Source organism: Solea solea, chromosome 1 (assembly GCF_958295425.1).
Source record: "Solea solea chromosome 1, fSolSol10.1, whole genome shotgun sequence".
NCBI classification, from domain to species: domain Eukaryota; kingdom Metazoa; phylum Chordata; class Actinopteri; order Pleuronectiformes; family Soleidae; genus Solea; species Solea solea.
In genome coordinates this window covers 41,424,574-41,446,601 of record NC_081134.1, presented here as the reverse complement: position 1 = coordinate 41,446,601, position 22,028 = coordinate 41,424,574, and the positions used below count along the sequence as shown (strand labels likewise).

Below are 22,028 nucleotides of genomic sequence, written 5' to 3'. Positions count from 1 at the left end.
CTTGAGAATTTAGGAAAATGGAGGAAAGAGAAACTATATAATGTAAAGTGAGCAATATAGCTCCCATAAATGCTGCAGTGCATGTAAGTGGATTTAAATGTATTGTATTTTATAGTATTTTGCCAGGTCAAGGATGGAATGATAAAGTTCCCTAAGTATGAATGCACGATATTGGATATCCGATATGCCGATATACTGGGAGTGCTGGCGGCCGGTAACCGATACACCTATTTCCTTTTGTCATAGTCTCTGATGTAGTGATTAACAATAATTTTTCATACTCATGTCGCAGCAGATGTGGACATAAAATACCTTTTTATTGTGCAAAATAAATAAGCATGCAAAAAATAAGAGCTAGCATTGAAGTCAAGTAGGTAGCGGCTTATGCAGCCTACTATTTTAGTGATTAGTCATAGTGGTAGGTTATTGGCATGTTTGCTGAAGGACCACGTCCGGTGTTCTCCCAGTGCCGGTCCCAAGCACGTCAGGAAAGGGCATCTGGCATAAAAATCTCAACATGCCAAAATCAAACATGTGGATCATCCGTTGTGGCGACCACTAGAAAGAGGGAGAAGCCAAAAGAGCAAAAAAGAAAAAACGAAAAAAAGCATTTCATAGTGTTTAACTGTGTCTTTATTGTGTCTACATAATTTAATAGCTTTCTTTGTTTCAATAATATGGATTTCAGATTACAGTATTTTTATACTGCTGTACAGACTGAAATGGCAAATCACAACAAACAATCTTGAACCTGAATCTGAAACATACACAGTTGTTGTGTAACACTTGCGATTCATAATCATAATTACACTTATAATTAGGCAAATAAACAACTGAAATAATAATAATTAATAATAATAGTTCTCTGGGCTTTTTAGCAGAGGAGACTTTGTTTATCATGTATACAGGAGGTGTCGTGTGAGCTTCATGACCAGAGAGTATAAATGGAGGTGTGGACAGATTAATTATTTAAAATGAAAGTGCGTGAGATGACAGTGATGTTCTTGTGTAGACGTGCTGTTTCTTGATTTAGGATGTTTATAAACATTCATGTTAGCTTATGTTTGCAAATTTGAAGCTTTGATACTGTATTGCTGTGTAATTAATCATTGATTCTGCTACTGTACCACTATTTATTTCACAAAAAAGGCTTGTACTGTATTGTTTTTTCACATAATCCAATGAAGTATCCTCATTTTCACTATTATCCTGTTGTGGCTCATGATAAATGTGAGGATAATATTCCACCATCTCAATTCCATAATTGAATTAAGGCTTTATTTATATTGCTGGAACTAGGTTTGGCTATTTACATACACAGAAGCATAGCAGAGGTGCTTCAAATTCCCTTTGAAGCATCACACACAGAGGCATAGACTTGGTTTAGCATGTTATAGTCTGGGGAGAAGTTCTCCATCGCCACTCTCCATCTTTCTTCAAACTGATGCTGAGGCTGTGTTTTTGTGATTGTTGTGGCCTAAAATGCCTGATATCATGTCAGATGTGTAACATGTATTCACACTTTTAAGACATTTTACGACAATGACAGTGAGGGGAGCAAAACATAGCAGGAATTGTGTACACACCCTTAAACACACTTTGCTCATGAAAACAAGCAAGCATGCGTCTTCCACGTTGTGATTTATGCCACACAAATGTTACCACTAACCTTGGTTCTTTCAATAGATCTGTCTGCAGTCATGTGTCCTGTCTTCTGTCTCAGACATTCTCTCGGTTTGTGTTTTTTGTTGTAGAAAAATGTTTTGTGTGTTCCATCACAGTGTTGCATGCATTACAAAACAGTTTAACCATGCAGGCACTTACTTTGTACAGTCTGTGGCAGCAATGTGTGACAGTGAGTGTGAGACATCTGTGTCTGCGTCTATACAGTAAGAAACAAGAAGGGTTAATGCACGTGTGTGTGTGTGGTTAAACATCTCAGCTATATCCTGCTGCAGGTGAGTCTTGAGGGGATTGGTCAAAATTGTGACATCCTAGATGGACTGATAACGTTCCCTTAAAGATATAATATCTAGCATTTTTACATTAAAATATCTAAAAATGACAAAACAAATTTGTTTGAGTATCATACTTCAATATAAGTAGTGATGTGTACAATACTGGATGTCATTTAGTCTCTTCTGTAGTGAAATGAACATAATATTTTTCATACTCATGTCACAGCAGATGGATATAAAATATCTTTATTGTGCAAAATAAATAAGCTTCAAAAATATAATAGCTGTAGGGGGCACTAGCATAGAAGTCAAGCAGGCAGCAGAAACATGCGATGCGACGGATAAAGCCATTGACGAGCTGAGAGTCGTTGGTGCAGCAGTTACAGATGAAGTTGGGTGTAGAGAGGGAGGGAGGGAGGGAGGGAGGGAGGGAGGAGTCAGTTGATGTCACACTTTTTAAATACAGTTGATTTTTGTGTTGTGTATGCAACTTAAAAAAAAAAAAGACTGAGTGGATCCCAGACGTCATGTCGGTAGAAATAACATAAAGTGCACTCTGCTGCGCTATTCTTGGTAATCCACATTGCATTATGGCGGATCACACAACTATTCCTGCACATGACAGAAGCCTCACTGCTCCACAGCGGGATCATCTGTCCTCTTCTGTTACACCAACAACATCCATGAACCTTCTCTGTGGTCTTCCTCTTTTCCTCCTGCCTGGCAGCTCCATCTTCAACATCCTTTGTCCAGGACTTAGGTCATGTGACCAAACCATCTCATTCTTGCCTCTCTTACTTCAGCCTGAGCTGTCAAAGGAGTTAATTTCTCCTTTATTTCTCTCTTTGGGCTTAAAGCTCTGAGAAACCTCTCAGTTGGCAGATATTATCTGATAGCATAAATATTTTTTTTGAAACACCATCCATGATGATCCATGTAGTTGATTTTTAGTTGATGATGAGTAAATAAAGTATTTTGGCAAAGGGAGGTGGTTGTTGGTTGTTTTGCTCTGTGGTTGTGGTACATGTGCCAGAAAGAAGGAGGGATTTGATGCAGACGGCCGTTGGCCAGCTGTCTCTCCGGGGGATTGGTTGGACGACATCAGGAGTGTGAGCTAAAGCACTGACCACTAACCGCAGACCACATACAAGCCAGCCAGTCAACCACTGCCAGGCCTCTCTTGCTTTTTTTGCTCCACATCCAAGATGTGAATTTGTCTGTCTTCCTTCCTTTCTTCCCTCCTTCCTTCCTTTTTCTACTTATAGCTTTCATCCCACTCTCTTGCTCTTTTCGTATTCATGCCTTTCCGTCGTACCTCCAAAGTTTTTTTTGCGGTTGCATCCTCGCAAACTGTTTGTCAGCGCCTGTTTTTTTAATTTTTACTCCAGAGATTGTGATCATCAATCACTGTCACATTGACTCTCATCTCTTCTCCTCTCTTGTCTGTCTGTTTGTGCACTCATCCTGCTTCTGTCTGCACACACAGGCTTCTGGCCCAACGCTTCGCTCACTTGTCTTTCTTTCAGCTCAGAATTCCTTCTTTTGCCTCTTAAAGGCACAATGCATCTCAGTGAATGGAAGTCCGTGTATACTGTACATGCTATACAAGTGTGCATCATTTCATAAATCATGAGATTTATCTCTCCTCCAGATCCCATTCAGACTTGGTTGTTTCCATCTGTGATCTGATCACATGCAGGAATATTCACACCTGGCATTAGAAAGCAAAATTGTGTTTTTAACTGACTGCACAGATGTGTCTGCTGTCCGTGTGTTTGTGTGTGTGTGTGCGCATGAGAGAGTGAGCGAGGAGTGAGAGGAGGAGGAGCTTGAGTGAATCAATGCTCTGCTGTAACATGAATTCATTTTTAAGCATTAGGAAAAAAGTGTTAGAAAAACAGATCAGACAATGTCAGTTTGGGAGGCGGTCTCTTATGTGTCCCGAGGACAGCTTGGTTTCATGCATAAGCGAAGGAATGTGGACACGTGTGTCCTCAAACCGCCTTTGTTGTTTGTTGTGATCAGAATTGAGGATGCATTATTGATGGATTGACAGCGTTGGTCCAATTCTGGATAACTCGGGAAGTAAACTAACTATCACCAGGTCTGAATGGTGACTCATTCTGAACCACAGGCTGTAAAGTTTGCCACCACACACACAACTATGCAATGTTCGGAGTCACTTAAATCACATTCTTTCCATTCTGATGCTCATTGTAAACTTCAATCGTCTCGCTCATATCTACAGGACATACTGAAACACTTTGATTTGCTGCCGTGTGATTGGCTAAATAGATATTTCACCTCAACACGTGTAAAGTGTATGTACTCGGTATGTGCAGCCCATGAATATAAAGAACATATGAACACATGTGAATGCTTGTATGTGGGCTGCTATAATAGGAGCAGGGGAGAAAAAACCCAGAGCAGAACCACATGTTGTGCAGGTGGAAACAAGAGAACAGCTCCTGAAATCATAAATCTCCCTCTCTTTCTCTCTCCGTCTCTCCTCTTCTCATTGCATCCAAGACATTTATTTCACTTTTCTTCCCTTTTAGCCTCTCGGTCTTCATCTCCATCTTCATCTGGTCTTGTCATCTTATCCACTTTCTCAATCGTTATCATCTTCTCCGTTGTCATTTTAACACACATAAACTTTATTTGATCTGACATAAAAAAATTATACTTAAACGCTGCTGCCATTCCCATTCCATTCGACTTCTCCAATTTTTTAAAATCAAATCTGAGTTGCAATTCTGAGGATTTTTTTCAGGAACTGCAAAGTGTAAGACATTGGCAGTTGAGGATGAGGCTGTTAACAGCCGTGCTACTTCACTGGAACTGGTTACTGGAACACTGTGGCTATACTGAACAACTCCAGATTGATTGTGTGTGTGTGTGTGTGTAGCTGGCACATTTGTGGCTCACTAAGTGAAAAAAAGTCAAACAGTGCACTTGTTCCATTGTGCTTCTATAAAATATTTAATAGTAAAACAAATTCTTTCACGCCAACCTTATAGTTCACCAAGCGGAAGTCAATCCTGAAACATGTTGGGAATTTTCCTATTTTTTACAAATCTTTTTCCTATTTGTCTGCAATCAATAAACTGTGCAGTAAAGTAGTAAATATTTGATACATGTGCAACTCCTCCTGAATTCTTCTGTGCCAAACGGTCAGTAGATTCTCATATAGGGAATATGTAATTTAAAGCTGTTGGTCTTTGAGCTTGGGGGTGTTGAAGGGAGTGTTGTAAAGTAATTTAGAGATCCATGACCTCTGCTGAAGGCCTACACACACACACTGTCACACACTCACGGAAGCTTAGCTGATCCACCAGACCCCGGCAAAACACACAGCCGCCGCAACATCTGCGTGTGTCTTTGCGTGTGTGTGGGCGGCTCGTGGTGTGAGATGATGAAATGGTCACTGTCGCATCCGATAGAAGTCACAGTGACGCTGATGTGAATAACATCGCCGCTCTCTATAGGTGGTTTCCTTTGCCTCATTGGAAAGTGTTTGAAGAGCAGACGCAGAACTGGCTGAGAACTCGGGTCCTTCAATTATCATAAGCTGTTTTGGCAGAGTCACAGCACACACCTTTATTTTTCCCCCAGTACTGCGCTGTCTCCCCTCCTTTCTTTGTCATATACACAGTAGTTTACCCTTCTAGGTTAGGTGTGGGTACAAGGTGGAGTTGGTACTGTTGGGAGAGTCTGATTGGTTCCAGTTACAATTTTCTCCTCGGCTATGACTCATTGATCCATTTTGGGTTGGTCCCCACACCATAAAATTACCAGTTTTTTTGTTTTGTTTAGTTTTTTTAAGCCTTGCTCGGGTACAAAACTGAAATCTTATTACGTCAGGTTTGGGCTGTAAATTCAGTCATCAAAATAAAATGAAATAAATGTGTAAAATGAGCCATAATGGAACGCTCCTTTTACTTTTTGTCGTACCTGGGATATCTTTTGCATTAGATGTCTTAAGCTGCTTGACACAAACTACTTTGCAGCCATGACTTGTGTTAATGTAGGTGGACAACCCAACAAATGTTTCTGTGGACTGAAACAATATCTGGCTGGGAATTCGACTGCGTCCCAGTCCTCAGTTGTGCAAACAACCGGGCGGATAATTTAGCAATTTAGTAATCCTGTTTGTTGATGTAACTGGTTTGTAGATTAGGCCACTGCTCTGTTCATCTGGGAGGAAAGTTATCCAGATTTAAAAAAAAAAACTGTGCCATCACCATAAGTTGTGTGTGTATATATATATATATATATATATATATATATATGCCCCCACTGTATTCATTTCCCACTTAGTGTTCTGTGTCTGTCGACACACTGACGCTGCAGGCCCGTTTGCCGTGGGAGAAAAACCTCTCGCTGAGACTGAAACCAATTCCCCAGCGAGCACATTATCATTATGGTGCATGTTGCACTTTAAAGCATAGAGGGAAACACTTTTGTTGGTTTTTGTCATTGCACTCCGTCAGAAGTGGTCGCACAATGTCTCTGAGTTCGCTGCCACTGAAGAAATCATGGGCTTTTGCTTGAGACTGATGATAACAGGGGTTTATTTGGGGAAACAGGAAGCCATGAAACCTATTAGACCTTAAGTATAAATCATGTGATCGCTTTAAAGGCTTCCATGGTTGACCTCAGCGCAGTGTGTGAAAAGAATATCTACTCATCAATCACCTCTGTATTTTTAGACTGAAACTCTGTTTGTAAATATGTTTGTAGAAAATGAACGCGAGTAATATGCCGTATATGTACAAGTCAGGAAGAAAACGAGTAACTTAATGCAGAGAGAGTAAGTGAGTAGGTTTTCCTCTTTGGATAATGTTGTGACGCCGTGTGTTCGTGTGTGTTTCCATCCCACAGTGGAGTACGACAGCGAGTTCTCCCCACAGCGGCGTCACCACAAGGAGTTCAAGTTCAATCTCTCGCAGATCCCCGAGGGTGAGGCCGTCACCGCAGCCGAGTTCCGTCTCTACAAGGAGTGCGTGAGCCCCACCTTCCGCAATGACACCTTCCAACTCAAAGTCTACCAGGTGCTTAAGGAGCATCCTGACAGGTACAACACACACACACACACACATATATGTAAAAAATTAACAGGACAATAATGATTTTTTTATCCCTGCGACTAAATCCGTTGTAACATTCAAACAAGTTTCAAACCAGTATATCCCTGCCCTATTAGAATCCATCTTAACTTTAACACATTAAAGGTCCAGTGTGTGTGGATTAGTGACATCTAACGGTGAGACTGCAGAATGCTCCACCCAGTCCTCCTTTTCCCCAAGTGTGTCAGGGAACTACGGTGGCCTTTACATACCTGGAATACCAGACACTTTAGATCCATGAAGTCTAAGACAAACAGACTCAGAAACTGTTTATATCCATCTGTCATCACCTGATTAAATGCTGCTAGACTGGATATTTTGATCTCTATTTTCTCAATATATATTTTTTCTACATTTTGTAAATGTCTACACTTGGAAACCTGCACTTTTAATTTGGTTGTCACAATGACAATAAAGATTCTGATTCTGATGTCTGTCTGTTTGGGCTGTTCTAGAAACATAATGACATAAGATGGCTGCCGTATAACAAGCCCCTTACCTAAATTGCACATAAAAGGTTTATTCTAAGGCTGTGGAATTGTTATTTTAAAGCAAATATATGCTTATATAATGTAACTCATTGGTAGTTTCCGCAAATTAATCCTCATAAATGTTACACACTGGACCTTTAAGTTAAATTCTAAAACATATAGACTCTCTATCTCCTGATCTAAAGAGGACTAATTTTAAGTTAATGAAACCATTAGCAATTACACATCATTATTCATTCATCTTCTACCCCTTTACACTCCACATGACTGTTGTGAGGTGTGCTGGTGCAAATCCCAGCTGACAGAGCGAAATGTGGGGTTCACCGTGGACAGGTCACCAGTCCACCACAGAGTCACATAGAACATAGATAAAGAACCATTCACCATTCACCTAATCCCCAAATCTCCATGTTTTTGGACTGTGGGAAGAAAACTCACGCACACACGGGGAGAACATGCAAACTCCATGCAGAAAGGTCACGAACCCAAGTCGTCATGTTTTATATTTCATTTCTGCTTATGGAGTCATTTAAACTGAAACATTAACAAAATATTGTCTGTACACTCACCATATCCACTCATCTTTGACACCAAATCTCAAATGGAGTCTATATATATGGATTATAAATTGATTCTCAGCACCATATTTTTTTCATCCTAAATTTAAAAGCCATTTCTAAACATTAATGTTTGCACTTAAATACACTTTCGGACTTGTTTTGTGAGTATCAGGGTCTTAACTTTTAAGCAACAGTTAAAAAAGAGCACATTTTGTTTTGTTTTACTATGTTTTTAATAGCGGATAAATATAATGGTAGTTTTCTGGCCGATCGTATTTAGCAGGTTAAGTAATGCGGTTTTAGTTTAGTTTTATATATACGCATCCTCAAGTTCACTGGAAACTCTTGAGTGAAATCATCGACATTTGTGGCTTTTAACGGCACTTGGCCGTGCAACATGCTGGTGCATTAATCCACCCTCGGGTGGGTGCTGACGGTTTGCTGAGCGGTTGCACTGTGGTTTTACTGGGAATCAGCAAGTCAACAAGAAACAGGGAGGTAATGAAAACAGGCGACTTTTCTTTTTCCCCTCAGCACAAAAAGGTCAGGATTTATGTTGTTGCCTCACCCTGTGCGTGTCTCACTATCTCGCTGTCATTCCCCCGGTGCGTTGCACAGACTCTGAGCTCTTGCTATGTTTATCGTGTCAAATCAAGCAAAACCACGTTGTACAGAAATAGCACAGCTTCAAAAAGAAAGTGAGCACAGCTAATACATGACAAACATTTACACAGCATCAGCAGGGGTAAATAAACATCCACTAAGATTTCTGAATGGTATTTGTGTTTTATCAGCCTGCCCAGAACTAACACTGAGAATTTTTGCTATATGCATTTTTAGCGTTTATATTTTAACACCAAATATAGACCTGCACATTTTAGTGACCATTGGTTATCCACCAAAGCATTTGATGTCTACAGAGCATTGTCACACTAATAATATTATCTTGTTCTGACTAACATCAAGAAACAGCTATAGGTGGGGTCTCTCTAACACCAGATGTTCTCCGTCTGTGGCTGATCCACTTTAATGTCCTTTGAGAACCTCGGCTATAGATGTTGTCAAAGTGTATCCTGTCCCTCTGTCTGTGCAAATGTTTTCTGAGAGTATCAGGAGCTGGAGCATTTTTGTGCTGCATTCCTTCATCCCTGCAATGGGTGGTTTTTGCTTCCCGGGCCTGGAGGTAAAGCCTTTTATTTTTGGAGATATTTGGAGATTAAAGGGCACATATATCTCCAATTTCTGTATTATTATAGGACAGTTTTTTTCACCCAGAAGAAAATTACAGCCTGGATGGTGGCTTTGTCAGGTGGGGTAAAAATTGCTCATGCTATCGCGTCCTTGTAGACGTGCGGTGGTTTATATGAGGCGATGCTAATTGTAAAATCTTGTTGTTGTTGTTTTTGCTTCATTTTTTGTATCTCGTGTAATTGTCCAGTCAGCAGGGAGCCCACTAACTTTCACATGCCTCTCTTTTCTCGTGAAAACCTGACTTCTGCTTTGACTCAGTGCTGTAATGATAGAGCACTAATTAGTCTCACACCCTTTGTACTTTTCATTTGATTGGGGTGGTTTCGCTAACAGCTGACAAGGAATGTGTGAGACTGCAGTGCCAAAAATGTGGCCGGTCTGACAGTCCTGGGCGTTTTTTCTGCAAATGCTGCTGTTACTAAAAAAGAAAAACCCAGTCAGAAACAGTCTAACATTCTGTGTCTGTGCCTTACACGATGATTTAATAATGTATGACTTTAACAAAGTAATAAATGACTTATATTGAATGGGGAACACCTGTAACCTTTCCCTCCAGATGTCGGAGTAACACTTTGCTTTAACAAGCTCACAAATGCCTCTTTTTTTTTTTCAGATTGTAAACGCATGAAAGCATGTACGCAATAACAAGGACTGCCATGAGCTTCACTCTCCCATTGTACACTTTTAACAACCGACACTGGCACGACTTGTAAAGGAGATTTATTAGAGCAAAAACACAACTTTGACACTTGACCTCATTATTCCAGTTCATTTAAGCAGTCAGTCAACACGAGCTTTTACAGTAGAGGCTCAGTAGCGCTCGCTCTGCACCGAGCTCCCGGATGATCTGTCATTCATCAGTTGAACTTTCTCACACGTATTCACTCACACTCTTGCACACTGATGACGGTACAGTCGTCATGGGAAATCTGGTGTTCAGGATCTTGTCCAAAGACACTTTCAGACATGAGCTCAGGATAATATTATTATGAGTATTGTGTCTGGATGTGATTGTCTGCATGAGATGAGTTCACAACAGCAGGACAATGGGGTTGGTGTCCAGCTTGAGCATGAAGGTGGCAGACATTCATTTTTCCCAATTCTTTATGGTAGCTACTGGTTTTTAATGTTGCTGTTTTGGTTCTTTTGTGTGTGCACCTTGTCTAATGTTCATTTGTGTACTGATGGGTCAAGCCTTGTTTTTTTCTTGGAGAGGACAATAAAGTACATATCTATGTATTTATATCCAACTATCATTCACTTGCTTCGTTCTCCCATGAGCTCAGCGGGACATTGTGTTGACAGTAAGAATAAGGAGAATCTGTGGCGAAAGCAATGAATAACTTCTGAGGACATAATGCCTTTACGTTGTATGAGCTTTAGTCCTTAGAGATGTGGTCATATGTACTCTTACGGCTGTAACATGAAAAAAGGAAATCATGCAAATAATGTATGGGTGCTGATTTGTGTGTATAATACTTTCAGTCCACATTGAGGACATCAGCTGAGGAGGCGGTCACTAATGCGTCCTGAGGATGGATTGCAAGGAATGTGGCCTCATGTGTCAAATCTCCTTCTCCAAATGCAGTTTCTGTGACCAGATCTGAGGACGTATGCAGGGACACATTGGGTGCTTTCATCGTTTACTTAGCGCAGTCTGTCTTTATGTGATCCGATTTGCTCAGGACTGGGTCTTAGTGGTATCGCCTTACAATCTCAGGAGTCTTTCATTTAGTGTTGGTCTGAAAGCAGCTCACAATATGCCAGAGATGGGATTGGCAATTAGTGGATCAGATGTATCTCCTGACCTACAACCACCCTCAGATGTGTGTGTGTGGAAGAAAAACAAGGTTTGGAAGCACATACGGAAACCATCAGAAGCACTGTCATTAATGACCAATAAAGAGAGGCTGCTGATGCATAACTGCAGGGGCATTCTCCGAACACCTGGATGATTGCGCGGCTTTGATGTCTGCTCTGGAGGAAGGTCTGACGGACCCGATGCTATGTTATTACTACTGTAATTGGACAGCCGAAGGACATGCCCTCTTATCACTCACACTCTTGTCTTTTCTTTTCGTGTCCTCTTTCTTCATTAAATACAGGGTGTTTGGTCTTTCCGCTTGACACACGCAGCAGTTAAAATTGACTCAAACACCCAACATGCTTTAACATGTGATGACATTAGTCTCGAGGCCATCTAATCTAACACAATCTAGAAAATGAGGGGACACGCAACAGAGGTATGGACAGAGGGCAGGAAAACTGGACTGTTGGGTTGAAGTTGGGATGAATGGTCAACGTAATCACAAGACAAAGCCTAATATTGGAGGAGATGCACAGTAATCCCCTGAAACTTGTGTTTACAGACTCAAATTAATCTCAATCTGGTTGAAGGAGGCGGTTCTGAGAGACAAGTGACCAACACTTCTAGCATCATCCTTTTCCACTTGCTTGGATTTTTTTGTACTTTGACACTCACTCAAACGACATAAACCAGTTTACAAGAATGTCCTTGTTTCAAATCACATTTTTCATTATATGCCAAAAAGAGATTGTCTTTGGCTAACAAGCTCTACTCAGTTTAAAATTTTATTGTATAATTTCATCCTGCAAACACATCTAATTCAATATATTAAATCCTAACAATATTTCTTCTGTATCATCCTCTTGTTCTCCCAGAGAGGCAGACCTGTTCTTGTTGGAGTCTCGCAGCCTGTGGGCAGCAGAGGAAGGCTGGCTGGAGTTTGACATCACCGCCACCAGCAACCTGTGGGTGATGAGTCCAGTACACAACCTTGGTTTGCAGATCAGCCTGGAGACCAGCAGCGGTGAGGAATAATGATTACACACAGTGTTGAGTAGCGAGGACAATATCAATGTACACTTAATGTAAGACATTCAACGTTAATTCAGGAGTTTAAGCTTTTATTCTGTGTTATTTTGTGTGGACGGAGAACCTTTTGTTTGAGTCCACTTTTGAGTTTTTTATTTATATTAATATTTAATAGCTCTGAATGTCTACATTTGGTTAAAGCCCCAGAGTTCACCTGTGAAGAATGGATTTAAAACCAGAGAGCAGTCTATAGGAGAAAAGCAGACCATTTCTCAATCTGAGAAAACGCAAAACCTTGAGATTCATTGCAGTCATCAACGGTAAGGTTCAGAAGCTCAGACTGGAATTTTTGAGTTTGCGCCACGAAAAGTTTGTGAAGGACAGATGAGACCAGGATGAACCGCAGAGAGGATGTGTTCATGATCCAAAACATACAAGCTCATCGTTGAAGCAAGGAGGAGGTGGTGTCATGGCTGCTTCTGGAATGAGCTCTTGATGATGTAACTCAAAATGGCAGCCGCAGAATGAATTCAGAAATTTCGTCTGCCAGTTTAGAGAATAAAAGTGTATTGTGCTACAAAGTAACACATGTCTTTACCTCTTTAACTCTTTACCTCAGGGTTTAAAGTGGCATTGTCAATCTCTTTCCTCTGTGAAGAGAGAAACATTCTGAAACAAATAAGATGTTGGCAAAGCTGCAGTACAATGCTGTTGTCAGTGATGTCAGGCTTAAGATATAGGCTACCTCCTACTATGTTTCTTTAGTTCATCTAAAAGTGGCACAATCTTTAATTTTAACACAGCTGAGCATCATACTCACATTTAGATCTTAAGCCGCCTTCAGTTTACAACAAAAAAAAAAACAAATTCACTGATGCTTCAGATCTTTTTAAGGGGATGTGAGACACAGTACCTAGTTTGTAAAAAAACAACAACAAATATGTAAGAACAAATGGACGAGTTGTCTTACTATAAAAGTCTCTCAGTGTCTCACGTCTTAAGTCATCTGCTGCTACAGCATCAGGAGATGACTCTCATTTTCATCCTTTTGTCTTTTTGAAAAAACATTTCTTGCCATGTGTATTCCCCTCTCCAACAGGACAGAGCATCACTTCCAAAGAGGCGGGGCTTGTGGGACGTGACGGCGCACTGGAGAAACAGCCTTTCATGGTGGCGTTCTTCAAAGTCAGTGAAGTGTACGTCCGCACTACCCGCTCCACTGGCGGCAAGCGGCGACAGCAGAATCGCAACCGGTCCACACAGCCACAGGACGGATCCAGAGGTCTGGGCCCAGCAGGTCAGTCTGACGATAAATTTAACCAACCGTATCCCAAAGTTGTCGGGTCTTCTGATTGGCTGAAATTTGGTTTGTGAGTTGATGTGATATCATTTTTAGATTAGATGTCATGATTGACAGTGGGTTGACTAAGTGTATGGGTCATTGATACCATAGCTTTAACCTTAATCACAAATGACCTAACTTTGGTTCCAGTGTAAGACTCCCTTACTCAGATTGAGGATATTTTAGCTTTATTTTTGTACAGTGGAAAAACCTATATAGTTCTATTAGTTAGAACTTAGTCATTAATTAGAGTTGGATCAGATGTTTGGCTTTGAATTTAGGCTTTAAATACTCTAAAGCTTAGTAATAGATAGATAGATGGATAGATGGATAGATGGGGTTCGTAAAACAGAGAGGGTACTTTAAGAACTTATGTGAATGAAAGGAGGAGAGATACAAAATGGTGAATATGGAATATTTTAAAATCCCAGTCGTTGGTTGCTTCGCCTTCTTTCTGACGTGATGAACAGGTATAATCCTGATATTATGAGCCGTGCACACTGCTGTGCTCACACAAATTAAATCGAGCCCTAATCCTTTCACCAACCACCCGCTGCGTAACAGTAACCGCACTTTATGGCTTTAAAGATGCTCCTGTGAGGCTTCATTGTGTGACTGCTGCTTGACATGAAGCTAATACTCGGTGAGTCTAATCCCTCACTAATTTGACAGATGAAGCAGTATGGTAATAACAAGCTGTCGTAGTTTGAAGCTTTGAAAACTGTTATGTATGAGAGCAGAATGTCTTAAGTCTCAGGTCACCAAAGTCTCACGTGCTACGATAAACAAACATTTATTTTTTTAAAGAAGATAAACTATAGAAACGATAAAATAATGTTCCTATGGATACTGGATAGTATAATTGTACATTAAATACATATTAAATCAGCACTACATCCACCTTGTATTGAAATACAGTAAATTTGAGTGACATCATTCTTCAAAGCACACTCTACTACTGTGTTTAAGACATCCAATAAGGCTGTATATTTGACCCAACAGCAGCTTAACTTCAGCACACCTGTTTCCAAGACTTATGTTGTAGTTGTGATAAATGAAGCGCTAAGTGTTCTGAGACGCTCTCTCTCTTCTGCGGCCACAGCACTGTCAACCAAAGCCGATGCTCAGACCAAAACGGGTCTGTCTGCAAAGCCAGAGCCGAGCCAAATCTAAATCTTACATCAGGTCGGACACATCAGACTCTGACACAGAGCCACATGCGACCCAGCTTGGCCGGGTATCTGAGAAACCTTTACCTCCGCTTTGCTGCTTCTGCTACTGTGTCTAATGACTCCACCATCTGTGTGGCATGCAGACGAGTCTGTGGGACAAGTTGGGTTTGTTTTCACTGCTGCTCTCTGAGAATCCTTCACTTTGATTTGTTGGCTCTGTTTTCTGTTTGTTATAGAGCATCCTCTCTTTGCATTCTAGGGCTTGTGTTACGCACAGTTGAGGCTTGGCTACATTATTACTAAAAAAAATGCACACGGTGTATTATGGCCACCTGCAGTTCTACTTGTTTTGCAAGCAAAAGATAGCATTTACCACATGGTACCTTGTACACTTGACCCGAGGGTCAATTCTTTGAATAATCAGCATTGGCTGATTAATTATTGTATTAATTGGCTAATAGATCAATAGATAGATTCCCATTGACATTAGTCCACAGTTTCCCTACAATAAACACAATCAAATTTATTAATAAGTTTAGTTTTTGTCCCCTGTTTCATGCATTCAGTGTATTAATGAATGTATTTATTTGATCTAAATAAGTAATAATAAATGCTGTCAAAGTTTAGTTTTTGCCACCTATTTCATGCATTCTATATTTTGCTAACACGTTATATTTGTTTAAAGTGCAGCTTTAAAAGTATAGCATTTCATCTGAAAAACACTGGCTTAAAAAAAAATCATAGATCAGCCATCAACTGCTGTGTCCGTCATAGAAAAACCCACATGTGCCGACCTCTAAACTTGACAGCAGTCTGCTTTCATGTCTCACTTTGTATCAACGAGACGGGGAAAACTTTCTGCAAAGTGAATCTGCTCAAAAAATCTAACAAGGACAATCTGTTAAATATGCATCCTGGAGGGCTGGACTTTACATAACCCAAAACATCAAGACCTCTCCACCTCACCACTCGGGACGATGGGGAGTGTAAATATTTAGATCCTACACAGGAAGCGGGGAGGCCCCCCTCGCGACAGCCGAGTGTCCACAGCCAGCAGTGGACTGCTGGGATTGGATGGGATGGGAGGATCCGTGAGGAATTCAGGAGGGCATATGGTTTCAATACCGCATCACTCACTCCAGAGACGGGGAGGAGGACAGGATGGATGGGGAGCGCATCCGTCTTGTGGACCGCTCACGGGGGGGAAAACAAAATATGGACAGTGTCTCCCCAGTTTCTCTTTAGCATGGAGCTACAGTGCATCACCATGCACCGCTCCAACTCAAAGGAGCAGTTCACTGAAAATTCACCTTAATAAAAAGTCCCAGGAGAAAGAAAAACATAGGATCTAAAGGCGTAAAAAGGCAGCAACGTGTTTGTTTTTAATTACTCTAGTTTCCTATTTTCCACATAGAGAATTTTGTCACTTGACTGTGTGTTCTCTAAAAATAATTTCCCTCCTCTCCCTAAATTGCACACTCCTGACCTGTGAGGTTAACCGCTGCACTGATCATTTTATCTTCATTTTAACACTCCCTGACAACATCACAGCTATTTCTGTCTGCACAGCAATGCTTTATCATACTGTACTCGCCAAAGGAAGACTAAAAGTAACACTTTTACATCACAGTACAGTGATAATATGGTAATATGTTTGTATTAAAGACATAATGATATTGTAATACCATCTTATTGTTATGTCTTATTATCATTACTAAGCTATTACCTGGATTTAACGTTAGAAATAACTTACTGTAGTATTATTTCCTTATTACCAAGCTGGGAATTGCATAGGAAATAAGATGCTGTTATTATAATATTAATACCTCCTATTACAAAACCGGGCAGCGGTGGATCAGTGTGGGGCGGCGGTGACTCAATGGTAGAGAAGGTTGTTGGATTGATCCCCGGCTCCACTGGTCTACGTGCCACTTGACCTCAAGTTGCTCCTGACGGCTGTGCCAGCAGCGCATGTCACTTTGGATAAAAGTGTCAGCCAAATCACTAAAAATTAAATAAAGTTTTAAAAACTTGGCATATTTCTACCAAATTGTTCCCACACTGTTTCTCAAGACATTTAACAGCATTTTAACTATGAAACTGTATTTTCTTAAACCCTGTGATGTTTTTTTGTTCTTGGTTTTTCCCTCACTTTTACTGTTGCATGAGTTGGATTTAATATGATGTAAAATTAAATGTTTTCAAGATGTCAAAATTGGGACCAGCTCCGCCAAATATGTTTCAGTGGGATTAATTTTGAGGTGATGATGTGATTACATTCACAAGAAATCTTCTTTTGTTTGACATTTTTCACTCACAAAGAGGCAGAGTTTGTTGAATTTGTAGACCAAGCGAGCACATCATGTTTTCTTGTGCAATGAACACATTTGCCATTTCTCATTAGCAAACGTGGAATCACGAGGAGATTGCAGGAATGTTTCTCGGTCCCACAGCCATCTCTTCTGTGTGCGGCAAAAAGAACAATACAACACCTTTTAAAGGTAATTTAGGGTTTTATGGGCAAAGAAGGCAAGGGAGGTACGGGGAGTCGGGCTGGGCTTCGGCTGCGGGGGAAGTTAACAACCATCCAGGGAAGGAATATCACATCCCAGTGTAGCACAGGCTGCCTGTAAGGCCTGTAATTAGGCCTATCCAGTCATTAGCTGCGCAGCTAAAAGACTGACCACGCTAACAATATCGCTTAAAGAATTATAATAACACAGCACTGAGCCAGCTGTGTTTTTTCATCTGTCTCTGTCCTCCTCCCTCCTCCTCATTCTCCTCGCTCCTTCCCCACCCGACCTCCTTTTGTTTACTGTTGGAGTAATTAGACATAGTGGAGCTCCCTCGCAGGGTTTAATAACCGCTGTGATGAAAGACAGGAAGAAAGATAAAACTTCAGTAGTAGTGGTTGCTGGGTGGGAGAAGAGAGAGAGAGAGAGAGAGACAACAGTGACATTTTCCTTTCATGTCTTCATAGCCGTTGGGACTCTCTCCTTCCTTCGCCCGAGACGAGGACCCAGACTTTATTTTAAATGTTGGACACATGGAGCTCACCACCACCATCGCTACCACCTCGATGGGAGCTCATGTAATTTCCACAGTAAAGCTGCAATTTTTTTTTCTCTAAAATGAGTAAGGAGTTGAGAAATTTCTCGAGTAAACTATAGACTTAGTGTTGAGGGAGATTGTGGCTGACCATAATCTCACACACACACACACACACATAGAACAGTGCAGCTAAAACATATGAACTGGCATCTTTTAATTCCCTGTACTTTCCATGTGACATGTGATATGTGTTAGGGTTGCACATTTCCTCAATAGTTTAACGGGTAATAATCATTAATCATTGAGAGTAAAAAAAAAAAGAAAAGAAAGAAAACACATCCTTTTCTTGGTTTATGTTAAATTTAAAACGTTATTCATTTCTTTTTGTGACATTCTAGGGGAATTGTGGGATTTCTCAACCTGGGCTCTATGTTTAAAAATGTGGGTATGTAAGTGAATAGCACTTACAGACTTTAAGAATTGGTTCACGAGATGGGTTCAGTCAACAGCCACGACTTCTGCTGATTGTATTCATAAAATAATAAAAAGGGCTGCAGCAGTTATTAACAGTCAACTCATTTTATAATTTGATGAAAAGATTGTTTCAAACCGTTGAATCTGTTTTTCAAAAAGGTTTTCAGATTTCTCCTGCTTAAATGTGAATATTATATTAAATTGTTTTATTTCAAAACAAGACAAGAACTTCATAATTTTGAATTTTTTTTTTTTTTTTTTACTTTTTCAACATTTTCTGACAATTTCTCGAAAACAGTCGTCAGATTCATCAGTTACGAAAATAATCTTTAGTTCCGGTTACTAATACTTCCTGTGCACAGTATTCCACAGTTATATCTTTCATACTGTCCTGACATACACAAAGTGAACAGCATCATCGTTAATGTTTAATTAATGACATTATAACTACATTAATGTAGGGCAGGTAGTGTTAAAGTTAGTGAAGGGTTAATATCAGCCTGAGTCACCACGCACTATATCAAAAGTCTCAGTGTGGCACAGCTACAGTCTTCACTTTCAGTCATGAGTAATATTTCCGCTGCTATTGAATACACAGGGTGGGAACGGGGCAACTGCTGTCAATGAATTCAATGTGAACTGTGCTTAGTGCAGTGTTTTACGCTCACATGGTCAAGCGGATGTTTGCGTACCCACAGGGAAACATTTCCAGGTTCACACCGCTGGGTAAACTGCCGTAATATGGAAGTAAAGTTCAGCAGTTGGCCACTGGCTCCTTTCAGCTCTGCAAGGGGAAACTTTTCTTTCCATTTAATACGCAAATATTTGACTTTGACGGTCGCGCAAGTGTCGGGTGACGCGAGAGTTCACCGGTCTGCTGATGCTGAAAGGAAGTGTTCAATATTTTTGGAAATATATGTATGAAGCTTCCGTGCCAAGAGTGAGAGGAGTAGGTTGACACCACTTGTGCTTGTCAAACGGTTTACAATTACAATACGATGTTGTTTTTAAAACTCTGTTCAAACATTCTTCTTCCAGATAAATTCAGTGACTAACCGCTGGGGAATCTTCTCACATCTTTAGGCAATGACATCAGATGTGCAAAACACAGAGAAGTCAAGGTTTGACATATTATTTGAGCACCATTTTTTTCAAGTGTTGGAATTTTTATTGAGATGAACTTTGTCACATGTGGATGTGGTGAGAAGTTTTCAGCTCTCAAGGCCAAATCTGTGATTTAGCTCCTCGTTTGAAATGTGAATTGTCTGGATTTAGAAGTTATGTTCTGAATAAGCAATGCCCGTTTTAATCAAACTTTGTACTCTGACTGAGTCATCACTGTTGATCATGCAAACACATTCATGCAGCTGAATACAGGATAAAGTACAAAGATTTCCCTTATTCAGTGCCCCCTAGAGGCAGAATATCCCAAACTAGCATCAAGCATCCAAAGTTAAAGTTAGATTTATGATGTGAGTGAATTAATGTGAATTTATCTTATATACAAATATAAGACTTTAAAATAGGGATGGGATGATACCACAGACCTGAGTATCTACTATTTTAGACCATTTATGAACTTTGAAGCTGTTAAAAACACATTTATGCTGAGTCATATCAATTTATGCTGTCATTTCTTGAGAAAAAATAAGTGTAATTTCAACAATGTTATAGCCATTTACACATGTGCATTACAACTTACCACAGTGGATCTACAAAGGCACAAACATTTAGTCACAGGCATCTCAAACTGAAAAATATAGCATTTTATGAAATAATAATAAATAAAAAAACATCATCCTGTGGGCCGTATTGGACCCTCTGGTGGGCCGGTTCTGGCCCGCAGGCTGTATGTTTGACACCCCTGGTCGATAGTGTTCAACTCGGTGCTATGTGCACATAATCTGTCACAAACTGAAGGGCAAATTAAGATTAGGACAGCGCACATCAATGTAAATATCCTGGAATTAGCACAATTGCTAAATTACATCCGTAGTCTTAAAACAAAAGGAGATGAAATGATTTACAATCATCAGCATGGAAGCAGTAATAATTGTGAAACTATGAAACTCTTTATTACGGTACCACCGTCACTTTGGTGAGCACATACCCGCACTCATGTTCACATAACTTTTTGGATGTATGCTGTATTATTGTTAACTGTAGAACCTACCAGAATAATCACAATAATTATAAGTGTAAACCCCCCCCCACCACCAAATTTTTAATAAGCAACATCATTAGTATACGTTTTACAATCATAATAAGTCGAGTCAGTGTGAGAAGTTCCTTCCTCGCTCGCTGTAAGGAAAAAGAAATGAATGGTATCCTCATGGGAGCCAGCGCTCAGCAGTAAATGTGTGGCATTAAATTTTACAGACAGGAAGCAGAGATGTGGTTTATGGGCCCCACAAATCTGAGCCCTTACACTCAATGAAAGCCCACAGTAAATATCTGCTTTATTCCTTATAAAGAGACCCACAAACGGTAAATGCTGATAGCTCAGTGGGGCCGGGAGGTGCGAGGAAAATAAAGTGTGTGATGACGTCTATGAGACAAAGAGGAAGAGGGTTTATATTTCTTAATACTTGAACCTTTGAACCTTTGGATGATAGATTTTTGAAAGGAATTGTGAGGAAAATTTTGTTCTGAAATAGTGAGATAAAACACAATTTTGTCGTTTCCAAGTTCATATCAGGCCACTTCAATAGGTTTCCTCCACAGTTAAAACACTGCAAATGTGCATTACAGTGCAAGAAAAACATTATTTTTATTGGAATAATTAAAAGGAAAAATCTGCGTAATCCTACAGCAGCGGATCTAGGAGGACCTGGTCTGCTTCCTCATTGTGAAGAGCTGTATTCAGTAAATCTGTTCTCTTTGCTGATAGAGATGCGGGTCAGGCGGTCCACAGGGAGGCAGGATGAAATAATCTCACACAGTATCCATGTGTACTTCTCGCACTCACACACACACACACACACACATCCACTCCACGCATATAAACTCTGTATTTCCACATTAGCACACATCCAGCAAACCGCCTTTCCTCTCTGGGAAGGAAGGAACCATAAATGGGGGAAACACCTGACTCTATGTGACAATTATACATGTCCCTTTGACCTCACCGGTCTAACAGTGCCAGACTTATCACCATGGTGCTGTGTCAAACTTGGAGAATGGCCGGGCGCACGCATTAAAACTGACCACAGCAAAAAGCCTGTTTGTCTTTCATGAAACCACTCATAGCTTGTCTTACCTCAGGACACAGCGATGGTGAAAAATAGTGTCAGGAGGAGCTTGTTTTGGTGGAACGTATACATTCTGGGAGGTAATCACAGTCATTGAGTATCACATGGTCCAAAAACCTGCCATTTTTAGTGTGAAGGCCGATCGCTGTTGTTTCCTGTCATGGGAAAAAAAGGGGGATTTTGAAAAATGATGATCATATTCATGCTGCTTTTGTTTGGTTCAGGTTCCTAAACAGTTGGAATCACAGTGGTGCTGTACTTGTATTCTTTTTAGCTCTGATTCATCAGGCCTTATTAGTGTAGATTAGAACACCTGCACTGTTTCTTAGTGTGTGTGCTGTGTGATTTCTATTTTTCTGTTCAAATTTGAAAAATCATTTTGAACAATTTGTGTGTTTGTGTGTGTGTGCGTCTGTAAGAGTGTGTGCTCATGTGTACGAGTGAAACTTGGAGTGATGAATGAATTCTGCGTGCGGGTGTTTGTATATGTGTGTGTCCGTGTCTAACTCTGGC

At 40.4% G+C, this 22,028-nt stretch overlaps 1 protein-coding gene across 2 annotated transcripts in view; it reads left to right on the top strand.

Moving 5' to 3' along the window:
• Positions 1–22,028, top strand: part of bmp6 (bone morphogenetic protein 6) — a 49,157-nt gene that overhangs the window by 21,662 nt on the left and 5,467 nt on the right. For both annotated transcript variants that reach the window (XM_058636796.1, XM_058636787.1), the window contains 3 exons: positions 6,843–7,035; positions 12,072–12,220; positions 13,325–13,522. In XM_058636796.1, coding sequence (XP_058492779.1) covers positions 6,843–7,035; positions 12,072–12,220; positions 13,325–13,522 — 540 coding nt within the window. The remainder of the gene's footprint in view (positions 1–6,842; positions 7,036–12,071; positions 12,221–13,324; positions 13,523–22,028) is intronic.